This window comes from Pelophylax lessonae (genome assembly GCF_965119305.1).
Source record: "Pelophylax lessonae genome assembly, chromosome: 6".
Classification (NCBI taxonomy): Eukaryota; Metazoa; Chordata; class Amphibia; order Anura; family Ranidae; genus Pelophylax; species Pelophylax lessonae.
Genome location: NC_138773.1, coordinates 281,820,468 through 281,843,235, shown reverse-complemented (window position 1 = coordinate 281,843,235; position 22,768 = coordinate 281,820,468). Strand labels below are relative to the sequence as shown.

At 47.3% G+C, this 22,768-nt stretch overlaps 1 protein-coding gene across 1 annotated transcript in view; it reads left to right on the top strand.

Moving 5' to 3' along the window:
- The window catches only part of KIF5C (kinesin family member 5C), a gene marked incomplete at its 3' end in the record, with an annotated part of 105,290 nt that overhangs the window by 5,844 nt on the left and 76,678 nt on the right, over positions 1-22,768 (top strand). Inside the window, exon 2 of the mRNA XM_082260333.1 lies at positions 15,867-15,957. Within this exon, the coding sequence (XP_082116459.1) occupies positions 15,867-15,957 (91 nt within the window). The remainder of the gene's footprint in view (positions 1-15,866; positions 15,958-22,768) is intronic.

Genomic DNA, 22,768 nt, shown 5'->3' with positions numbered 1-22,768 from the left:
GCGGCTTCACAGCTGGGTACCCACTGCGCATGCGCGAGTCGCGCTGCGCGTCTTGATTGGCCGGCAATCTTCTGGGACCTCTGACGTGTTCCAGAAGATTGCAGGGAGGGAGGGTGAGAGGAGAACTTCCGTTCAGGGCGCCGCGGCGCTCCGAGCGGAAGTGGGAGCGGGTACCTGTCAAAACTAGGTACCCGCTCCCCCCCAAAAAAATGACATGCCAAATGTGGCATGTCTGGGGGGTAGGAACTCCGCTTTAACACACAGCCTGGCTTGGCCCTGCCCCCTGCTCCCTCCTCACTGGCTGTGATTGACAGCAGCAGGAGCCAATGGCACACACAAGCATCTACAGGCCACTGCCAGCGCTTCCAGGAGTAGCAGCATTTTGGCAGGCAAAACACACGATGCACCTAAACATGTGTAAACCTGTCGAAATAGACTTAAATGCAAGGAGCATCAAGCACTTAGGCGTTCGTTAATAATAATGGCTAGAATAAATATTCTGGGCAAAGAAATTAATAAATGCCCAAGCGATTGACATGCTTAAACACGCCTGAACGTGTTTGTGATTCTAGTTGCATTTTTGACAAGGTTTTCTTTCTTCCAGGAGAAAGTCATTTCAAGGAGCTGGGCAAATTCCCAGTGTGCATGAGGCCTTGGGGCCGGTTTACCCCACTTATGGTAAAGGAAATGCATTGGTTCCTGCAGATGCGCGTTGGTGCCATTAATTCTTATAGCTCCCCACACATCTCCCAAAACCAGGCAATTCAGTGCAGCACAAATTTTATAAATTGCGCCTAGCATACTTGTTTTGCAATCGCAAGCCCACTGAGATGCATGGGCTGCCAAAAACAAGCAAAACCGCACATAGTCATATCAAAACACTTTTTTTAGAAAAAGGTGTCTGATGCTTTAAAACCCCAACCACCCGCCCGGCGCTTAGGAGAATAAAACAGTGTTTGTAATATAAAATCACAGTAATAAAATATATATCCACTAAAATCTTATGGATAAAATTCAATCTGTCATAAAATCATGTAAACCATATCAACATGTGCATTCTATATACAGTGGGTACGGAAAGTATTCAGACCCCTTAAATTTTTCACTCTTTGCTATATTGCAGCCATTTGCTAAAATCATTTAGGTTCATTCTTCTTCCTCATGAATGTACACATAGCACCCCATACTGACAGAAAAACACAGAATTGTTGACATTGTTGCAGATTTATTAAAAAAGAAAAACTGAAATATCACATGGTCCTAAGTATTCAGACCCTTTGCTCAGTATTTAGTAGAAGCCCCCTTTTGATCTAATACAGCCAGGAGTCTTTTTGGGAAAGATGCAACAAGTCTTTCACACCTGGATTTGGGGATCCTCTGCCATTCCTCCTTGCAGATCCTCTCCAGTTCTGTCAGGTTGGATGGTAAACGTTGGTGGACAGCCATTTTTAGGTCTCTCCAGAGATGCTCAATTGGGTTTAAGTCAGGGCTCTGGCTGGGCCATTCAAGAACAGTCACGGAGTTGTTGTTAAGCCACTCCTTCATTATTTTAGCTGTGTGCTTAGGGTCATTTTCTTGTTGGAAGGTAAACCTTCGGCCCAGTCTGAGGTCCAGAGCACTCTGGAGAAGGTTTTTGTCCAGGATATCCCTGTACTTGGCCGCATTCATCTTTCCCTCAATTGCAACCAGTCGTCCTGTCCCTGCAGCTGAAAAACACCCCCACAGCATGATGCTGCCACCACCATGCTTCACTGTTGGGACTGTATTGGTCAGGTGATGAGCAGTGCCTGGTTTTCTCCACACATACCGCTTAGAATTAAGGCCAAAAAGTTCTATTTTGGTCTCATCAGACCAGAGAATCTTATTTCTCACCATCTTGGAGTCCTTCAGGTGTTTTTTAGCAAACTCCATGCGGGCTTTCATGTGTCTTACACTGAGGAGAGGCTTCCGTCGGGCCACTCTGCCATAAAGCCCCGACTGGTGGAGGGCTGCAGTGATGGTTGACTTTCTACAACTTTCTCCCATCTCCTGACTGCATCTCTGGAGCTCAGCCACAGTGATCTTTGGGTTCTTCTTTACCTCTCTCACCAAGGCTCTTCTCCCCCGATAGCTCAGTTTGGCCGGACGGCCAGCTCTAGGAAGGGTTCTGGTCGTCCCAAACGTCTTCCATTTGAGGATTATGGAGGCCACTGTGCTCTTAGGAACCTTAAGTGCAGCAGAAATCTTTTTGTAACCTTGGCCAGATCTGTGCCTTGCCACAATTCTGTCTCTGAGCTCTTCAGGCAGTTCCTTTGACCTCATGATTCTCATTTGCTCTGACATGCATTGTGATCTGGAAGGTCTTATATAGACAGGTGTGTGGCTTTCCTAATCAAGTCCAATCAGTATAATCAAACACAGCTGGACTCAAATGAAGGTGTAGAAACATCTCAAGGATGATCAGAAGAAATGGAAAGCACCTGAGTTAAATATATGAGTGTCACAGCAAAGGGTCTGAATACTTAGGACCATGTGATATTTCAGTTTTTCTTTTTTAATAAATCTGCAACAATGTCAACAATTCTGTGTTTTTCCGTCAATATGGGGAGCTGTGTGTACATTCATGAGGAAGAAGAATGAACTTAAATGATTTTAGCAAATGGCTGCAATATAACAAAGAGTGAAAAATTTAAGGGGGTCTGAATACTTTCCGTACCCACTGTATACACTAGCTGCCGCTGTAGATAAAAGCTTGAAAAATAAAACGTATAAATATAGCCCAATCTGTGTGTCTCAGTCCAGTATATTATACATTCAGCAGCGCTTATACACACAGCCTCAGTGTGTGCAAGTATGGGAATTCAACCTCTGAAAAAGTTCAAATCTTGCTGGGATTATACAGTCCATGCATATGCAGGAAAAATTATATCCACAGTCCGCAAATATCCTCCTTAGATGACAGGCACCAGTGATTTCACTCAAAGTATACCAAAGCCTCCACCACACCGACTGTGCTCCCCTATGCAATAGACACTCACCAAATTGCCTTCAAAATAAAGCCTGTATGCATAAGCTGCTTGAGCCCTTGCTTCTGGTTACTCTGCCATCTCCAGAATCCACCAGGGATCACCACCAGGCTCCGTATCTCCTCAGTTCAATGCATAAGTAAACAGGAAGCGGGACATAGCGTAATATTGCTTCAACTTTATTGATATGCCATATTCCCATCCCCTTCAATATGTAGGCTTACATTCACAAAACCCTTTGCACGCATGTAAATTTCAAATGTGGACTTTAGAAGGTACCGCTGCTCGCCGTCCGCGAGCCCTGGCGTCTCCCTGTTACAGGATGCGCCTCTCCTACGGTTGCCTCAGCGAGTTCCGGAACTCCAGTGAGCACCTCCCTCCGTCTCCTTGGTAGCAACGTACGTGTGTCTGACGCGTTTCGTCACGTGGGACTTCGCAGGCGGCGAGCAGCGGTACCTTCTAAAGTCCACATTTGAAATTTGCATGCGTGCAAAGGGTTTTGTGAATGTAAGCATACATATTGAAGGGGATGGGAATATGACATATCAATAAAGTTGAAGCAATATTGCGCTATGTCCCGCTTCCTGTTTACTTATGCATTGAACTGAGGAGATACGGAGCCTGGTGGTGATCCCTGGTGGATTCTGGAGACGGCAGAGTAACCAGAAGCAAGGGCTCATGCAGCTTATGCATACAGGCTTTATTTTGAAGGCAGTTTGGTGAGTGTCCATTGCATAGGGGGGAGCACAGTCGGTGTGGTGGAGGCTTTGGTATACTTTGAGTGAAATCACTGGTGCCTGTCATCTAAGGAGGATATTTGCGGACTGTGGATATAATTTTTCCTGTATATGCATGGACTGTATAATCCCAGCAAGATTTGAACTTTTTCAGAGGTTGAATTCCCATACTTGCACACACTGAGGCTGTGTGTATAAGCGCTGCTGAATGTATAATATACTGGACTGAGACACACAGATTGGGCTATATTTATACGTTTTATTTTTAAAACCCTTTTTCTCTTACGTCCTCCGACAGTCGCCGCCTCTTCATATTCGTCACATATGGGGTATTAGACTTTGCTCCGAAGGAGTAGCTAGGCAACAGAATATGTTAACAATAAAGCTTTAACATATCCCACCCTCAAGGGGTGGTCCCCTCAGTCAATACCCTCCTACTTCCTGCAACCATATCTCAGTTTTAATGTCTAGCTTGTCAGGAGTGGCTGGCTCTCTCTGTGCTGGGACTTTTTGTCCCAGACTCTTTCTTCTTTTTGATATTTTGTTTGAGTTTTCTCTCTACCTTTACTTAGCTGTTATTTTTGTCAGCATTAGTTAGTTCTTCGGACGAAGAGGATCATGCGGACTGGGTCTCGGGCTGATCCCCCTGGTCGCAGGTCGTGGGTCAGTGGCTTCCCAGTCTGCCATCGAGCGTTCAGCCAGGTAACGCTCCTGGCACGGTGAACGACCCATTCCTGTTCGGTGCAGGGATGATTGGTGAGGTGGCTACCTCACCGGACGCTGTGCGGTTTCTGAACCGCCATTGTGTGCGTCTTGAATTGCGACTCTCCCTGCCTCATGTGCAGCGGCTTGTTCGCCTGTGCGGGTTCCCCACGCCATGTGAGGATTGCACTCTCTGGATGTTGTTCGGGCGATAAGGGTTTACCTTAAATCGACTGAGTCTTTTCGTAAGACGGACTCCTTGTTTGTTCTTCCAGAGGGTCCTCGGGAGGGCATGGCGGCTTCGGCCTCTACCATCGCCAAATGGATCAGGCAGACCATTGAACAGGCCTATGCCTTGCAGGGGAAGGTTCCCCCTGTGCCTGTGAAGGCGCACTCTACTAGATCTCTGAGTACGTCTTGGGCCTGCCGTCATGGGGCTTCTGTAGCCCAGGTGTGTAAGGCGGCGACTTGGTCGACCGTACACACTTTCACAAAATTCTACAAAGTAGATGTTCAGGCATCGGCGGATGCTTCCTTTGGCCGCAAGGTTCTTAGTGCGGCTGTTCCCTAGGGTCCCTTGTTGGGGACTCCTGGCTGTTGGGATAAGTTTTGTATCCCCTGGTTTTTTGTCTTTTCCTGGGTTGTTGCTCCTGTTGAGCACTTATTTTTGCTGTTGCCCAGCTGGTTTCCTTCCTTTGGTAAGGTTCCTTTCTTTGATGTGGAGACTGCGTTGCCTTTCGGCGCGGATGCGTTTCCCACCCCTCATGTTTGCACTGCTTTGGGACGTCCCCATATGTGACGAATATGAAGAGGCGGCGACTGTCGGAGGACGTAAGAGAAAACGGAATTTTTGTAAAATCTTACCTGTAAAATTCCTTTCTCTGAGTCCTCCGACAGTCGCCGCCCCCGCCCCTCTTTTGGGGTTTGATTGTGTACTCTACTGCTATTCCACTAAAACTGAGATATGGTTGCAGGAAGTAGGAGGGTATTGACTGAGGGGACCACCCCTTGAGGGTGGGATATGTTAAAGCTTTATTGTTAACATATTCTGTTGCCTAGCTACTCCTTCGGAGCAAAGTCTAATACCCCATATGTGACGAATATGAAGAGGCGGCGACTGTCGGAGGACTCAGAGAAAGGAATTTTACAGGTAAGATTTTACAAAAATTCCGTTTTTTAATGGTGTTTTTACAGACCGAAAGTTCACCGACGGGGCTTGTTCAGGGCCCCTGGATGTGTTTCTTTTTTTTTTTTTCCCCCAACCAAAGAGGGTTTTTGAATGTTTGGCTCGCAGGTGCAACACAGCTCCATTCACTGGAATGGGTGGTGTTGAGTTTTGTTACTACCCACTGACTGTGGCAGGAGTATAATTTTATCATGGCTGAGACATGTACATCTTCATTTCTTGCCATGTAAATTTTTATGGGGAGTGGTAAAACCGTGGCTGAACTTATTTTTACCACCTTCTAACCGCAAGTGTAAACGAGCCCTTAGGGTTTAAATACCATTTAGGGATGTATGAAGGCGGCTATTGACCGCTCCTCCTTCTTAAAATCTGAGATCCCAGGCTGTCCTTTTCCTCCACTATGTTGATATTTTGAGTCTCCTAACTGGATCCTGTGAAGGATGCAGATCGGGAATTTTGACTTGCCTGATCTTAAAGCGGTAGTAAACTCATCCAAGAAAAAAAAACAAAAAAAAAAAAACCTGCAAGACAAAGGCATAATGAGCTAGTATGCATCGCATACTAGCTCATTATGAAACACTTACCTTAGAACGAAGCCCCGACACGGACCCCCGGACATCGCTGTGGGCGCTGACATGATCCCTCGGCGTCTCTTCCAGGCTCTGCGGCTCCGGCGCTGTGATTGGCCGGAGCCGCGATGACGTCACTCCCGCGCATGTGCGTGGGAGTAATTTTCCGGCAATTCCCGGAAAGGATCTCTGAAGGTCCCCCCGAACCTTCAGAGCGCATGCGCCGCACTCGTCAGCGGCTTCATGCAGTGGTAATATCTCCTAAACCGTGCCGGTTTAGGAGATATTAATTGTAACTACAGGTAAGCCTTATTATAGGCTTACCTGTAGCTAAAAGTGAAAAAAAGCGGTATACTACCGCTTTAAGTGCTAAATTCAGAAACTGCCAGGAAACTAGTATTTTAAGAAGGTTAGGAATTATAACCCTTTTTGTTTCTCTCGGTTCAGGTTTGCTTTCAATCCAGCATCTTCTTGAGATGATCGCTGGATGATTGTTGTTGCTCTTCCCCCCCTACTCCAAGATGAGAAGGGTGCTCCCCACTGTTCCCTTTCATCTCTATTGAAATAAGTCGAACCTGGTCCTGCTGTTTAGGGATATATGACGATGATCCCAAGGTGGTCAGATACCTTTTCGTCCAACATCAGTGCCTGGCCTCATAAATGCGCTTTTGGAAGAATGGTCAAACCTTCCCATAGACACACTCCTAAACCTTGTGGACAGCCTACCCAGAAGAATTGAAGCTGTTATAGTTGCAAAGGGTGGGACAACTCAATATTGAACCCTACGGACTAAGACTGGGATGCCATTAAAGTTCATGTGTGTGTAAAGGCAGGCGTCCCAATACTTTTAACAATATAGTGTGTATCGTGCAGATAAGGAGATCAATCTCCATGCCGGCACAAGAAAAAGAGAAGTGCGTAAGCATGTATGGCTAAATCGCACCGCACAGACATCCCATGTAATGTCCACAGGAATGCGGTGCGATTCCTGTGCAAATCACATGCTGTGTTCCGCACGCACCAGTGTGAACCTATGCTAATATTCACCTGAGCCCCCTCTCGATCCAGTGATGTGCATGGGAGCCTCGGCTGTCTGGGTCTCTCTCTCATTGTCTGAGACCGCAGCAGAAGCAATTGGCTCCTGCTGCTGTCCATTACAGCTGATGAGCCAATGAGGAGAGCAGGGGCGGAGCCGAGCTGCGGCTCTGTGTCTTATGGATGCATAGAGCGGGGCTCAGATGCAAGCACGCACCCCTACAGCAATTGGCTTGGTATTGGGGGCACTGGTCAAGAGGAAGGAGCCAGGAGTGGTGGTGGGGGGAGAAAGAGGATTGGGGCCACTCTGTGCATAATCATTACACAGAGCAGTTAAGTATGGCAGGTTGTGTTTGTAGTGTGTTGTGTGTTTTTTTTTTTTTTTTGTTTTTTGTTTTTTGTTTTTTTTTTTTTTTTTTCTTAGCAAGTTTTTTTATTGTTGACCTTACTGGTAGCTTTGGGAGATGGCTTTATTTTTATTTTTTTTTTGCACTTTTAGACTACGCTCACACTGGTGATTTAGGCCGGTGAAATTTGCAGCTACAGGAATCATTTACTATAATGACAGGTCTCCAGTGACCTTTTTTTTATTTTTTATTTTTATGGTAATGTCGAAGGGATGGAAGAAGCTGCACGGTGAATAATTGATGCCTACCAAAAACAAACCTCAACCCCAAACATTTTGCTGCTAGTAATTTGTCAGTTGCCTTCTATAGTGATTGCTGCTATTTTATAGCTTGGTTGTTCCATCTGTAGCTGTATTGTGAGTTGATTGCCAGCTTCAGCAGATCTTCTCATCCAGTAGAGCTGCCGGTGATTGTCACACCAAAGAAAGCAGCAACGTTCCAGCTGGCTACACATGGAAGAAAAATGCTTTGTTGCATCTACAAACCTCTTCTATAATTGGCAGTTCACATTGGTGCGATGCGGGAACCCTGCGAATCCACTGCGGGTTCCCCCATTGCACCCGACTCGCGGGACGTTCACACTGCCATATGCGAACTGCAGAGTGTCAATACAAAATAACACCCCCAGATTAGTTTGCATATCGCAGTGCGAACTGTCAGTTCAGACAGGCTTCGGATCGCATGGGCATAGGTGTGCGCAGCCTATTGCATTAGGGTGTGCACCCCAAAGTTTAAATGCACATGCATGTGTTTGCCTACATGTATATGGTACCGGTACATTACTCTCCCTGCTGGCAAAGTGAAATTGAAGTGTGTGGCACTTCTCTTATGGCAGAGCAGGTCCGAGGGAGATCTTTCCCATCTCCTCACTGGCAAACAGAGCGATAATGCTAATGTGCCCTAGGTGATTAGGGTGTGCCCAGGCACACCCGGCACACCCTGTGCGCACGCCTATGCGCATGGGTGTTCCGATTCTGGTGCAGACCGACAAAGGGTCCTGTGCGAATTTGGCCATAATGCGATGCAAATTAAGTCATGCAATCTGTATGGCTGCATTTGCATCGCGCAGACAGCAGTGCGGTGCGACTCACAGGCAATGTCTGACATCGCATATGTGTGAACCGGCACTAAAACTGAACTCGGTACAAGGCAGGAATAATTGTGAACATTTGTTACATTTTAAGTTTGATGTTACTTTGTAGCAGATTCGTGGTAATTCCCTATAAACACAAGTTCAGCAAACTGAGGAAAAATACCTTGGACAGTCTCATTAAAGCAAAACTTCACTGCAGCATCCCTCCCTTCCCCCCACTCCTCGTCCACACCGCCATCTTTAAAAATATAGCACATGCACAGATGTGCCGCAGGGCTCTGCCAGGCAGTGTGAATTTGGTCAACGAAAACATTTTCGTCAATTTTCATCAGCGGCCTTTCTACAGTGGCGAAAACAAAACTAAAAGTACACCACGTTTGTGTCCACTGTAACACCATGAAAACTATGATGAAAATCCCGTTCTCATTAACAAAGGAAAATGTGAGGGAGGGACATTTTACCCTCGTCAACTTTCAAATTCTATGGAGCTCTGCCTGTGTAGAGCCCATGAGTGCTTCTGCTTCCACACTGTGCAGCATTACAGGCTGCCTCAGACGACCATCCAGAGCAACACTGTACAGGCCCCCCCCCCCCCCCCCGAGCGTTCCAACTCACGGCCATTCAGAGCAGAGCATTGTAAGTGTGTACATTATAGGCCTCCCCTCAGACCACCGTCCAGAGCTCTGTTCATTACAGGCCTCCTCGGACTACTGGCATCCGGAGCACTGTGTGCATTACAGGCCTCCCCTCAGAGCACTATCCAGAGCACTGTGCTGCATTACAGGCCTCCTCTGACCACTATCCAGAGCACTGTGCTGCATTACAGGCCTCCTCTGACCACTATCCAGAGCACTGTGCATTACAGGCCTCCTCTGACCACTATCCAGAGCACTGTGCTGCATTACAGGCCTCCTCTGACCACTATCCAGAGCACTGTGCATTACAGGCCTGCCCTCAGACCACTATCCAGAGCACTGTGCATTACAGGCCTGCCCTCAGACCACTATCCAGAGCACTGTGCATTACAGGCCTGCCCTCAGACCACTATCCAGAGCACTGTGCATTACAGGCCTCCTCTGACCACTATCCAGAGCACTGTGCATTACAGGCCTGCCCTCAGACCACTGTGCATTACAGGCCTGCCCTCAGACCACTATCCAGAGCACTGTGCATTACAGGCAAATACGGTGTTATAAAAAAATATTGCAACAATCTCCATTTTATTCTCTAGGGTCTCTGATAAAAAAATATATGTAATGTTTCGGGGTTCAAAGTAGTTTTCTAGCAAAAAAAAATGGTTTTAGCTTGTAAACAGCAAGTGTCAGAAATAGGCCCGGTCCTTAAGGGTCCATTCACACTAGCGCGACTTGTCAGGCGACTTGGTCGCCATTGAATAGTTACAGGACCTGTTCTAATAGGAGCGACACAAGTCGCTCCGACTTAGAAAAAGGGTCCTATACTACTTTGGGGCCACCTGGAGGCGACTTGCATTGACTTCAATTATATGAAGTCCGTGCAAGTCGCACCGAGGTCGCGGTGCACTTCACAGGTCGCCCCACAAAATCCTGTCGCGGCAGTGTGAATGGGCAGTAAGTGGTTAAAGCGGAGTTCCGGGCACAAAAACTATTTTTTTTTTTTGTGCCCCTCCGCTAGGTAGACCTGACCTGAAAAGGAATTGGATAGTTATTTTTATTTTTTTTTTTTGTTTACTCACCTTTTTATTGAAGATCGTAAATACTCACCTCTGACTGCTTCCTCCCTCAGACGCGGCTCACCCCGTCACTTCCTGCGCTGCGATGATTCCTGGGAGCTAAACGTCATCGCTCCCAGGAATCAATGCGCCGCACCGGCCCCGCTCGTCACTTCCGGGTGACGCCGCATTCCCCTGCTAAACAGCTTCTGTACATGCCCAGAAGCTGTTTAGGAATGCGGCGCCGCGCCGGAAGTGACGAGTGGGGCCGGTGCGGCGCATTCTGGGAGAAGAAGACGCGGAAGAAGACGCAGAAGAGGACTGCGCCGGCTTCAGCTGCCCACAAGAGAGATGGAAACGCTGTGGAAGAAATTTTCTAAGTAAGTATTTCTTCTAAAAGGTAAGTGCGAACCGGGACAGATCAGAGGCTAGCCATTGTGGAATGTACTAGCCCTGACTGTCCCGGGGGTATGTTCATCAAAAAATGACTTCTGTGCCCGGAACTCCGCTTTAAGTTGAAGACAAAGCACTGTATTTTTTTTTTTTAGCACTTTCTTTGTATGTTTTGCAACATTGTTTTATTTTTGATCTGAGCTGAGCACTGTATGTGTGGGAGATCTGTAGTTCTCACTCCTTCTTTTTTTTTTTTTTTTTTTTTTTTCTTTTTCATTTATTTTTACACATTGTGTGGGGTTACTATAGTACAGCTACTAAAGAGTTGATCTGCATGATGGTCATTGTTGTTTTGCATGGTTACTTTAGGCCCTGTTAACACCAAAGCGTTTTTCAGCTTGTAAAACGCTCATCTCTGAAGTCTAAAAACGCCCAACAAGCAAAATCCCATTCATTTCAATCGCCCCTGTTTACATATGAGCGTTTTGTCGCCTAAAGCTCAAAAAAGTACATGAGCTTCTTTTTTGGCAGATTACAGGCGTTTTTGTAAGGCTCCATATACACGGGACGCTGGAAATGGCCGTTTAGGAGCAGTTGGGTGTTTTTTTTCTGAAGCCCCTGAACCCACCTACATGTTATCTTATCTGTCCATGTACACCAGGTCGTTTACAGTCATTTGCAGGCAGTTGCGTTCAGGGATGTTTTTTAGAACACAATTATTTGTGTTTGAACGCGTGTTTCCCAGCGTTTCAAATGCAAAAACGCGTCCGAAAGCGACCGAACGCGATGACCCGCGTTTAGCGTTTGCGTTTTTTCCATTTTTAAAGGGGAATAATTTTTTGACCTCTAGGTACAGTTCTAAACGCAAACGCCCGCTAAACGCGGGTACAAACGCGACCGAACAGACGCTTCAAACGTCCTAAAAATTCCAGCATTCAAAGGGACTTTTAACAATGTGCCGTGTACATGGAGCCTTAGATGTCAATGCCTGCCTCCAAACACCTGCAAAAAAAGCCTAAAAACGATACGCTCAGGTGTGAATGGAGCCTTAGACACAGTGCAGAAGAGTTAATTAATTGGTTTTGGGAACAGATGTAGAGATGGCAAATTGTGCAACTTAAAAATAGTGAGATTTCCATTGCGACTTTGATGCAATTTTAGACCAGTGGGCCTTTGGCTTTGACCATGTGACTGTGTGTGCTTTACAAAGTCGCACACAAGTCGCATGTTTATCATGCAGGTGCAAACTTTTGAGGGTTTACATTGAAGTCTTTGGCCCTCAAGTCTCTTGAAAGTCAGACCAAAGTAGTGCCGGAACTACTTTAACCACTTCAGCTCTGAAAGGTTTAACCCTCTTAATGACCAGGCCATTTTTTTGCGATCACACACTGCTTCGCTTTAACTGACAATTGTACTGTAGTGCAACGCTGTACCAACATAAAATTGATGTCTCCCCCCCCCCAATAGAGCTTTCTTTCGGTGGATCAACTCTGCATATATTTTTTTTTTTTGCACTACAAAAAATAAAAGAAAATTGCTATGCTATAAAACCTTCCCAATAAAAAAAAGTAAAGGAATCAAATTTTTTTTATTAATTCAGGTCTCTGTATTCTGCTACATATTTTTGGTAAAAAAAATCCTAATAAGTGTATTTTGATTGGTTTTCGAAGTTATAGCGTCTATAAATTTATGGTATAGATTTATGGACCTTTTTTTTATTTATTTTTTTTTATTTTATTTTTTTTACTAGTAATGGCGGCGATCAGCGATTTTTAGTGGGACTGCGACATTGGGGTGGACAAATCTGACACTTTTCGGGGACTAATGACACCAATACAATGATCAGTGCTAAAAAAAATATTCACTGTTGCGGTATGAATGACTCGGGCAGGGAAGGGGTAAACACTAGGGATGATCAAGGGGTTAAGTGTGCTCCTAGGGAATGCTTTCTAACTGTGGGGGGGGGGGGGGAATGGATGTACTAAAGGAAAAGGGAGATCTGTATTTCAGCTCTGTGACAGAACAGCCATCTGCCTTGTTTACGTAGGCAGACGGCTGTTCTCTCATTCCTCTGCACGATCGATCGGGGGTGGGATGAGGGTCGATCGGGGGGGGGGAGGGATGAGGGGAGGTGGAGTATGTTCTGGCCCTCTACCCTCTCCTCAGTAAGAAAAGAAAAGGCTTGGCCCACTTGCATACAAACTTTCCAGCAAGATCTCCAAGACAGAAATTAAGTGCCCCTGTAATTTAATTTGCCCTTTATCAGTCCCTAGGCCTGAGATATCTCTGAATTTGCCAAATCTTAACCAAGTTTTGCATTGACCTGACCATTTTGTTGACCACTCTAGCAAGGAAATGTATTTATGATGGGAGGATTATTGCACATGACCAGATTCTTAGTAGAACATTAGGGAAGTACTGAAAGGACATTTTTGGAAAATGGATTGAAAATGTTTTTCCTTTGAAAGGTCAGTCCACACCAGTGAAATTTTAGCTGTAGATGGAGCTTGGTAGACTTTATCAGCCCCTGGCATCTTTTATGTCTTGGATACCAGACCCAGGGCTGCTGTTAGAAATTGCGGGGCCCCGTACAGACTACCTGGCAGGCCCCCCCCCCAAGAAAATATTAAAGATATAATTATCTACAATAACAACAAAATCACTACTAGCAGACACAAATATAACACAACAGGCATAATTCCTGCTAAATCTAAAAAAAAAAAACTATGTTAAATAAAAATGAAGATGAAATGAGAAAAATATACAGGCTGGGCAGTTGGAGCTCAGTGATCAGAGAGAGAGAAACAAAGTTACAAATAAACTCCTGAGCAGAGATAACATTAGAGCCAGTGCTGGGAGGGGGGCCCACACAAGGGAGGGGGATTAGTGAGTGTCTCTTTCTCAGCAGATAAAAGCTGATAGCAGGGAGAGGGACAGATAAGATTCAGGTGCTGGAGGAAGATTTCTGTATTTGTTGTCCATCACTAATCCCCATTCTCTGTGTGGCCCCCCTGTGGGCTCGGGCCCCCTATCAGCGGCCCTGACCAGACCAGTAAGATCTACCTACCATAACTTCTTATCTGTTCTTGTCCACCTTGGAACGTTTGGGTGTTCTGCCCACCATTTTTGTGTTTTCCAGCATCTCCTGTTTTTTTCATAATAGGAATACATTCATAAAGATAGTGGGAACATCTTGCAATGGCCATAACAGATGTGCAGACCCAAGAACCCGGTGTTGAGATCTCTAATACAGTTTCCAAGAAATGCAGTATAAGCAGGGCCAGGCCGAGGGGTAGGCAGAAGATGTGGCCACATAGGCACTTCAGTAAAAAGGGCAAAACCTACAACCTATCCTACTGAAGAAGTTTGCTACCCATGGTGGGGGGCACACATTAATCTTTTTGCTTTAGGCGCTAAAGAACCTTGTCCTGGCACTGGATATAAGTTTACCTCTGTAGCACAGCTATTCTCACTAGGGTTCAGTGGCACCCTAGGCTTCCTCCAGAAGTTGTTAATGGTTCCTTAAAGCGGAGTTCCGGCCTCAAATACCTTTTTTTTTATCTAAAAATACCCCTATAATACTAACCCATCGCCCTTTACAGAATCGCTATTCTCATACTTACAAGGTGTACGGTATTGGATTTTAATCAAAATCTTACTTTTAAAAACGCTGTCTGGGCACGGCCATCTTGGATGTGGGCATCTGAAGCCGCAGCGTAATCTGTTGTGTCCTTCTTCCAGATTCCAGGGAGTGTTCTGGGAGTTCTTCCAGATTCCAGGGAGTGTTCTGGGAGTTCTTCCAGATTCCAGGGAGTGTTCTGGGAGTTCTTCCAGATTCCAGGGAGTGTTCTGGAAGTTCTTCCTGATTCCAGGGAGTGTTCTGGGAGTTCTTCCAGATTCCAGGGAGTGTTCTGGAAGTTCTTCCTGATTCCAGGGAGTGTTCTGGGAGTTCTTCCAGATTCCAGGGAGTGTTCTGGGAGTTCTTCCAGATTCCAGGGAGTGTTCTGGGAGTTCTTCCAGATTCCAGGGAGTGTTCTGGAAGTTCTTCCTGATTCCAGGGAGTGTTCTGGAAGTTCTTCCTGATTCCAGGGAGTGTTCTGGGAGTTCTTCCTGATTCCAGGGAGTGTTCTGGGAGTTCTTCCTGATTCCAGGGAGTGTTCTGGGAGTTCTTCCTGATTCCAGGGAGTTTCCTGGGAGTTCTTCCTGATTCCATGGAGTGTTCTGGGAGTTCTTCCTGATTCCAGCCTCCGGGGAGTGATGACAAACAGCTCCCAGGATGCAATGCAAAGGTGGAAGTGATGTCACTGGCTGTGGCCACAGAGGGGGGAGAAGGAGGAAGTACAATAAAAAATGCCCTGAAAAAAAGGTAAGGGACCCCCGAAAAAAAAATTGAAAATGCCCAATTGTTGATCAGCACAACGAGCACTCCAAGAATCCCTAAAGTTGCGAAATAGGCCGGAACTCCGCTTTAAGCTGTGGCTGATTGATTTCTCACCCGATGCTTGCCTAACTTTAGGACCAACCCCACTTAGCAGAGCTAGCAGAGTGACACCAATGTTCTTTTTAGCTGCCCAAAGGTGGCATTCTGATCACCACTGTAAAGGGAACATTTTTCCCAATGACTATTATTGTAAGATTTTCCCTCTGATCCCAGAATAATTTTGTATGAAGTCCCTCAAGACAAAAAATTATGTCAAGTTTTCCTCTGGGGTAACAAATGTTGAAAGGCTGCTTTAGCTTCCGAAATATTGTTTTTCTATGGGATGACCATTTAAGTCATGGGCTCAGGGTGGTTGTCTCTGGTATCTAGGTGTGGAGGACCTTTATGCTGATATCCTGCATGACTTTAGCTGCTCACATCCATTTTCTTGGAGTGGAAAGGGCTTTGCCGTTGTCAGCATTTCTCCTGTAGATGCTTTGTGTGTGTGAGCGATGTGGCCGGGCAGATTAGTGTCACACAATGGGAACGTTCTGGTACTTGGAGCTCCACACAACTCATTTTTGTTCTGTTCTGTTGATTTGATACTTTTTGTTTTGTATCATTTGCAGCAAGGGAAGCCCTACGTCTTCGATAAAGTATTGCCTCCAAATTCCAGCCAAGAGCAAGTTTACAATGCCTGCGCTAAACAGATTGTCAAAGGTAAGTGGAGACTTTGTGGAGTTGTGTGAAAAGCCATATTTATATCATATATACACTACAATACACACACACACGCGCACGACACAAGCAAGCATGGTTTGCACTCCCACGGTGCATTTTTAATTGATTTATTGGTTAATTGTTCAATTGTCAAACCATGCTTGCTTGTGTCATGCATACATTTCATGCAATGTATGCGTGGTTTGAGTAAGCGCTGACATTTGCGTGAAATTCGCCCCCTTTAATGTTCCTGTCATACCTGTGATGTCATTTTTATGCTTCAATTATGATACCAAGGAGTGCAGCAATATTCCAGACTTGTGCATGTTACTGAATTTCAGAAACGAGCTGTGCAGCACCCTTGGTTCCACTTCAGAACATGTGAGTCAGTCACTCGCCTAGAGCGGCTTTACTTTGAAAGTGCATGTACTTTTACTATGTGTGAATGGGGAGAAAAAAAAGCAAATGTAAATAAGCTATATCCTTTGCTGTTCGAATGTAAATAATGTATCCATAATGGAAAATGCCACATTTGGCCTCTAGATGGGGCTAAGTATCATGGAATTTTTAAAAAGATTTCATCCAGTGGCAAAAATGCTGTATTTTCCATTAAAATAATTTTTGTTTGAACCGCACAGGATATAGCCTAATCTGTCCACTCCATTTTTATGCAAATAGGCAGGCACTACATAGTAGTTGGTCGATCTAAAGGAGATTGTACAATCATTGTAATGTGTATGTGGTGAGCTATAGGGTCACCTTGTACTTTACAATAGGACTGTACAATCAACCTTAGCTATACCAAAACTATGTAGTATGAAATCCTACCTAATCAATCTGCTCCATTTGTTTCCAATAGTGCAGGCTCTTGCACTAAATAGCTGTTTGTACAAGCACCCTCAGATCTTGTATCTGATTGTAACACCTGTGTGGTGAGCTTGACGCAAGCTGGCACCAAGCTGCCTGCATGGAGAATTGGCTGGTTAGTAGATATCTACAGATCTTCAGCAATTTACCTAACACATGACCTGACCCATTCAGCAGAAACGTTTACATGGGTAAAGGTTTTCCATGCTAATATTTTTTGGGATCTAACGCAGTGGTCGCTAAACTGTGGCCTGGGCCCTTTGCTTAGCTTTATCTGGCCCTTGGGGCACTATTAATTCCACCAAGACCCTATTCCGGCCACTGATGCCCAACTGTGTGTGTGTGTGTGTGTGTGTGTGTGTGTGGCGATGGACGCCCAACAGTGTGTGTGTGTGTGGCGATGGACGCCCAACAGTGTGTGTGTGTGTGTGTGTGTGGCGATGGACGCCCAACAGTGTGTGTGTGTGTGGCGAAGGACGCCCAACAGTGTGTGTGTGTGTGGCGAAGGACGCCCAACAGTGTGTGTGTGTGTGGCGAAGGACGCCCAACAGTGTGTGTGTGTGTGGCGAAGGACGCCCAACAGTGTGTGTGTGTGTGGCGAAGGACGCCCAACAGTGTGTGTGTGTGTGGCGAAGGACGCCCAATAGTGTGTGTGTGTGTGTGTGTGTCGAAGGACGCCCAACAGTGTGTGTGTGTGTGTGTGTGTGTCGAAGGACGCCCAACAGTGTGTGTGTGTGTGTGTGTGTCGAAGGACGCCCAACAGTGTGTGTGTGTGTGTGTGTCAAAGGACGCCCAACAGTGTGTGTGTGTGTGTGTGTGTGTGTGTGTGTGTCGAAGGACGCCCAACAGTGTGTGTGTGTGTGTGTCGAAGGACGCCCAACAGTGTGTGTGTGTGTGTGTGTGTGTCGAAGGACGCCCAACAGTGTGTGTGTCGAAGGACGCCCAACAGTGTGTGTGTGTGTGTGTGTGTGTGTGTCGAAGGACGCCCAACAGTGTGTGTGTGTGTGTGTGTGTCGAAGGACGCCCAACAGTGTGTGTGTGTGTGTGTCGAAGGACGCCCAACAGTGTGTGTGTGTCGAAGGACGCCCAACAGTGTGTGTGTGTGTGTGTGTGTCGAAGGACGCCCAACAGTGTGTGTGTGTGTCGAAGGACGCCCAACAGTGTGTGTGTGTGTGTGTCGAAGGACGCCCAACAGTGTGTGTGTGTGTGTGTCGAAGGACGCCCAACAGTGTGTGTGTGTGTGTGTGTCGAAGGACGCCCAACAGTGTGTGTGTGTGTGTGTGTGTGTGTGTCGAAGGACGCCCAACAGTGTGTGTGTGTGTCGAAGGACGCCCAACAGTGTGTGTGTGTGTGTCGAAGGACGCCCAACAGTGTGTGTGTGTGTGTCGAAGGACGCCCAACAGTGTGTGTGTGTGTCGAAGGACGCCCAACAGTGTGTGTGTGTGTCGAAGGACGCCCAACAGTGTGTGTGTCGAAGGACGCCCAACAGTGTGTGTGTGTGTGTCGAAGGACGCCCAACAGTGTGTGTGTGTGTGTCGAAGGACGCCCAACAGTGTGTGTGTGTGTGGCGAAGGACGCCCAACAGTGTGTGTGTGTGTGGCGAAGGACGCCCAACAGTGTGTGTGTGTGTGTGGCGAAGGACGCCCAACAGTGTGTGTGGCGAAGGACGCCCAACAGTGTGTGTGTGTGTGTGTGGCGAAGGACGCCCAACAGTGTGTGTGTGTGTGTGGCGAAGGACGCCCAACAGTGTGTGTGTGTGTGGCGAAGGACGCCCAACAGTGTGTGTGTGTGTGGGGCGAAGGATGCCCAACAGTGTGTGTGTGTGTGTGGCGAAGGACGCCCAACAGTGTGTGTGTGTGTGTGTCGAAGGACGCCCAATAGTGTGTGTGTGTGTGTCGAAGGACGCCCAACAGTGTGTGTGTGTGTCGAAGGACGCCCAACAGTGTGTGTGTGTGTGTGTCGAAGGACGCCCAACAGTGTGTGTGTGTGTGTGTGTGTGTCGAAGGACGCCCAACAGTGTGTGTGTGTGTGTGTGTCGAAGGACGCCCAACAGTGTGTGTGTGTGTCGAAGGACGCCCAACAGTGTGTGTGTGTGTGTCGAAGGACGCCCAACAGTGTGTGTGTGTGTGTCGAAGGACGCCCAACAGTGTGTGTGTGTGTGTGTCGAAGGACGCCCAAGAGTGTGTGTGTGTGTGTGTCGAAGGACGCCCAACAGTGTGTGTGTGTGTGTGTCGAAGGACGCCCAACAGTGTGTGTGTGTGTGTGTGTCGAAGGACGCCCAACAGTGTGTGTGTGTGTGTGTGTGTGTGTGTGTCGAAGGACGCCCAACAGTGTGTGTGTGTGTCGAAGGACGCCCAACAGTGTGTGTGTGTGTGTCGAAGGACGCCCAACAGTGTGTGTGTGTGTCGAAGGACGCCCAACAGTGTGTGTGTGTGTCGAAGGACGCCCAACAGTGTGTGTGTCGAAGGACGCCCAACAGTGTGTGTGTGTGTGTCGAAGGACGCCCAACAGTGTGTGTGTGTGTGTCGAAGGACGCCCAACAGTGTGTGTGTGTGTGGCGAAGGACGCCCAACAGTGTGTGTGTGTGTGGCGAAGGACGCCCAACAGTGTGTGTGTGTGTGTGGCGAAGGACGCCCAACAGTGTGTGTGGCGAAGGACGCCCAACAGTGTGTGTGTGTGTGTGTGGCGAAGGACGCCCAACAGTGTGTGTGTGTGTGTGTGGCGAAGGACGCCCAACAGTGTGTGTGTGTGTGGCGAAGGACGCCCAACAGTGTGTGTGTGTGTGGGGCGAAGGATGCCCAACAGTGTGTGTGTGTGTGTGGCGAAGGACGCCCAACAGTGTGTGTGTGTGTGTGTCGAAGGACGCCCAATAGTGTGTGTGTGTGTGTCGAAGGACGCCCAACAGTGTGTGTGTGTGTCGAAGGACGCCCAACAGTGTGTGTGTGTGTGTGTCGAAGGACGCCCAACAGTGTGTGTGTGTGTGTGTGTGTGTCGAAGGACGCCCAACAGTGTGTGTGTGTGTGTGTGTCGAAGGACGCCCAACAGTGTGTGTGTGTGTCGAAGGACGCCCAACAGTGTGTGTGTGTGTGTCGAAGGACGCCCAACAGTGTGTGTGTGTGTGTCGAAGGACGCCCAACAGTGTGTGTGTGTGTGTGTCGAAGGACGCCCAAGAGTGTGTGTGTGTGTGTGTCGAAGGACGCCCAACAGTGTGTGTGTGTGTGTGTCGAAGGACGCCCAACAGTGTGTGTGTGTGTGTGTGTCGAAGGACGCCCAACAGTGTGTGTGTGTGTGTGTGTGTGTGTGTGTCGAAGGACGCCCAACAGTGTGTGTGTGTGTGTCGAAGGACGCCCAACAGTGTGTGTGTGTGTGTGTCGAAGGACGCCCAACAGTGTGTGTGTGTGTGTGTGTGTCGAAGGACGCCCAACAGTGTGTGTGTGTCGAAGGACGCCCAACAGTGTGTGTGTGTGTGTCGAAGGACGCCCAACAGTGTGTGTGTGTGTGTGTGTGTGTGTCGAAGGACGCCCAACAGTGTGTGTGTGTCGAAGGACGCCCAACAGTGTGTGTGTGTGTGTGTCGAAGGACGCCCAACAGTGTGTGTGTGTGTGTGTCGAAGGACGCCCAACAGTGTGTGTGTGTGTGTGTGTGTGTCGAAGGACGCCCAACAGTGTGTGTGTGTGTGTGTCGAAGGACGCCCAACAGTGTGTGTGTGTGTGTGTGTCGAAGGACGCCCAACAGTGTGTGTGTGTGTGTGTGTGTGTGTCGAAGGACGCCCAACAGTGTGTGTGTGTGTCGAAGGACGTCCAACAGTGTGTGTGTGTGTGTGTGTCGAAGGACGCCCAACAGTGTGTGTGTGTGTGTGTGTGTGTGTCGAAGGACGCCCAACAGTGTGTGTGTGTGTGTCGAAGGACGCCCAACAGTGTGTGTGTGTGTGTGTCGAAGGACGCCCAACAGTGTGTGTGTGTGTGTGTGTGTGTGTCGAAGGACGCCCAACAGTGTGTGTGTGTGTGTCGAAGGACGCCCAACAGTGTGTGTGTGTGTGTGTGGCGATGGACGCCCAACAGTGTGTGTGTGTGTGTGTGTGTGTGACGATGGACGCCCAACAGAGTGTGTGTGTGTGGCGATGGACGCCCAACAGAGTGTGTGTGTGTGTGGCGATGGACGCCCAACAGAGTGTGTGTGTGTGTGGCGATGGACGCCCAACAGAGTGTGTGTGTGTGTGGCGATGGACGCCCAACAGAGTGTGTGTGTGTGTGTGTGTCGAAGGACGCCCAACAGTGTGTGTGTGGTGATGGACGCCCAAGAATGTGTGTGTGTGTGGCGATGGACGCCCAACAGTGTGTGTGTGTGTGTGGCGATGGACACCCAACGGTGTGCGGCCACTCTTGCCACTGACGCTAACATCATTCAAAATAAAGAAAAATTGTTATAGTGGTCCTCCAATCAATAGTGAACATGAGGCTAATCCTACTTCCCACCCCAAACACATTTAAGGGGTTTTTGTTATTCCGCAGAGAGCGGGTACCTTGTTTGATGGGTATCTGATGCTCCCACTTCCTCCGGGGAGGCTGCAGGACAAGTCTCACTGTGTCACATGATCACATGCATGTGCAGTGGGGAGCCGGCTGTGATTCCTCAGGAAGTCACAGCCGGCTCTGAAATCCATGATATGAGAGGAACCGGCTGTGGGAAGACAGTGCTGAACTCCAGAGACTGGTAAGTACCTGATTTTTAAAGTCCTCAGCCACAGTGAAGATCCCCTTTACACTCAAGCACTTTTGGGCTCTTCGCTTCCCTTTATCATGCCATTAATATTTTTGTTAGTGGTGTATTTTTATTTTTTTTATTTGTTTTTTATGAGGTCATACTCCATAACACTCACCCATTCTTAATTCCCTTTATTGATCTGCAGGGAGATGTAATGTTCTTTGTAGACTCATTAATAGATTCAAAGGATTGGCAGCCATTCCCTCCTCCTCCCCCAGCTCAGAGCACTTAGCATGGAGCTCAGTATCCAGGCAAGTCAGTCCCTAGAGCCTGAATGCAGATAACCTCCAATGACAGCCACACCAGCACAAAAAAACATAAAACCCATTTGGTTTCCTTCGTGTTAACAGGCAAAGTAGCGCATTAATCCGATGATTAGCAGAATTATCTTTTATAAAGACATGTAACAAGCAGAGCATTCACTGGTAATAAGACCTCATAGAGATCCACGATAGCAGCATAAAACTAGATAAAATTAGTTTTATAGAAGAATACAAAACTATAACAAATCAAACATGACAATAACAGAAAATATACTACAAAGGTAAAGATACAGCTTGACTAAATCTAAAAAAAAATAAAATAATCTGTAGTGGGGCAGGTGCGGTTCACTGTAAAGCTGGCCATACACAAAGCAAAATTCGAGCCAAGGGTGGCCCAGCCTGCATGCTCCCTTCTGCCATTCTTTTAATCTGAAAATTAAAGGAGCTAGGTGAAAAAATTGTCAGCTGAACAGTGGATGCATCCTATGGGATGCAGCCCCTCTTTGGGTATACTGACAGCCCCGGGTGACGGCTGTCGGAATACAGTATCACACAGGAGAGATTTGTCTATTTGCACGCTGTTTAGCATGGGTAGAGGAGTCTAGAGATTTCTCTTCTACAGCCTCAGGAGGTGAAATATTAGTGTATGGCCAGCTCAAGATCAGAGATGATGTCTTAAGGGCCGTACACACTTGACGAAAATCGGACGAAATATCCTCCGATTTTTCTCTGTCTTCTCAGCGTTCATTACCGTTTTTAGTTGATAGTGCATAAATGTTCACGAAATTTCTTGTCCAATTTTTCTTTTTTTTTGGCACATTTGTTCCTAGACTTCCGGGTTGTCAGCAACTTTAGATCATGCGCGGTCTTTCATATCCGATTTTTCACGGACGTACTGCATACACATTAAACGAAAA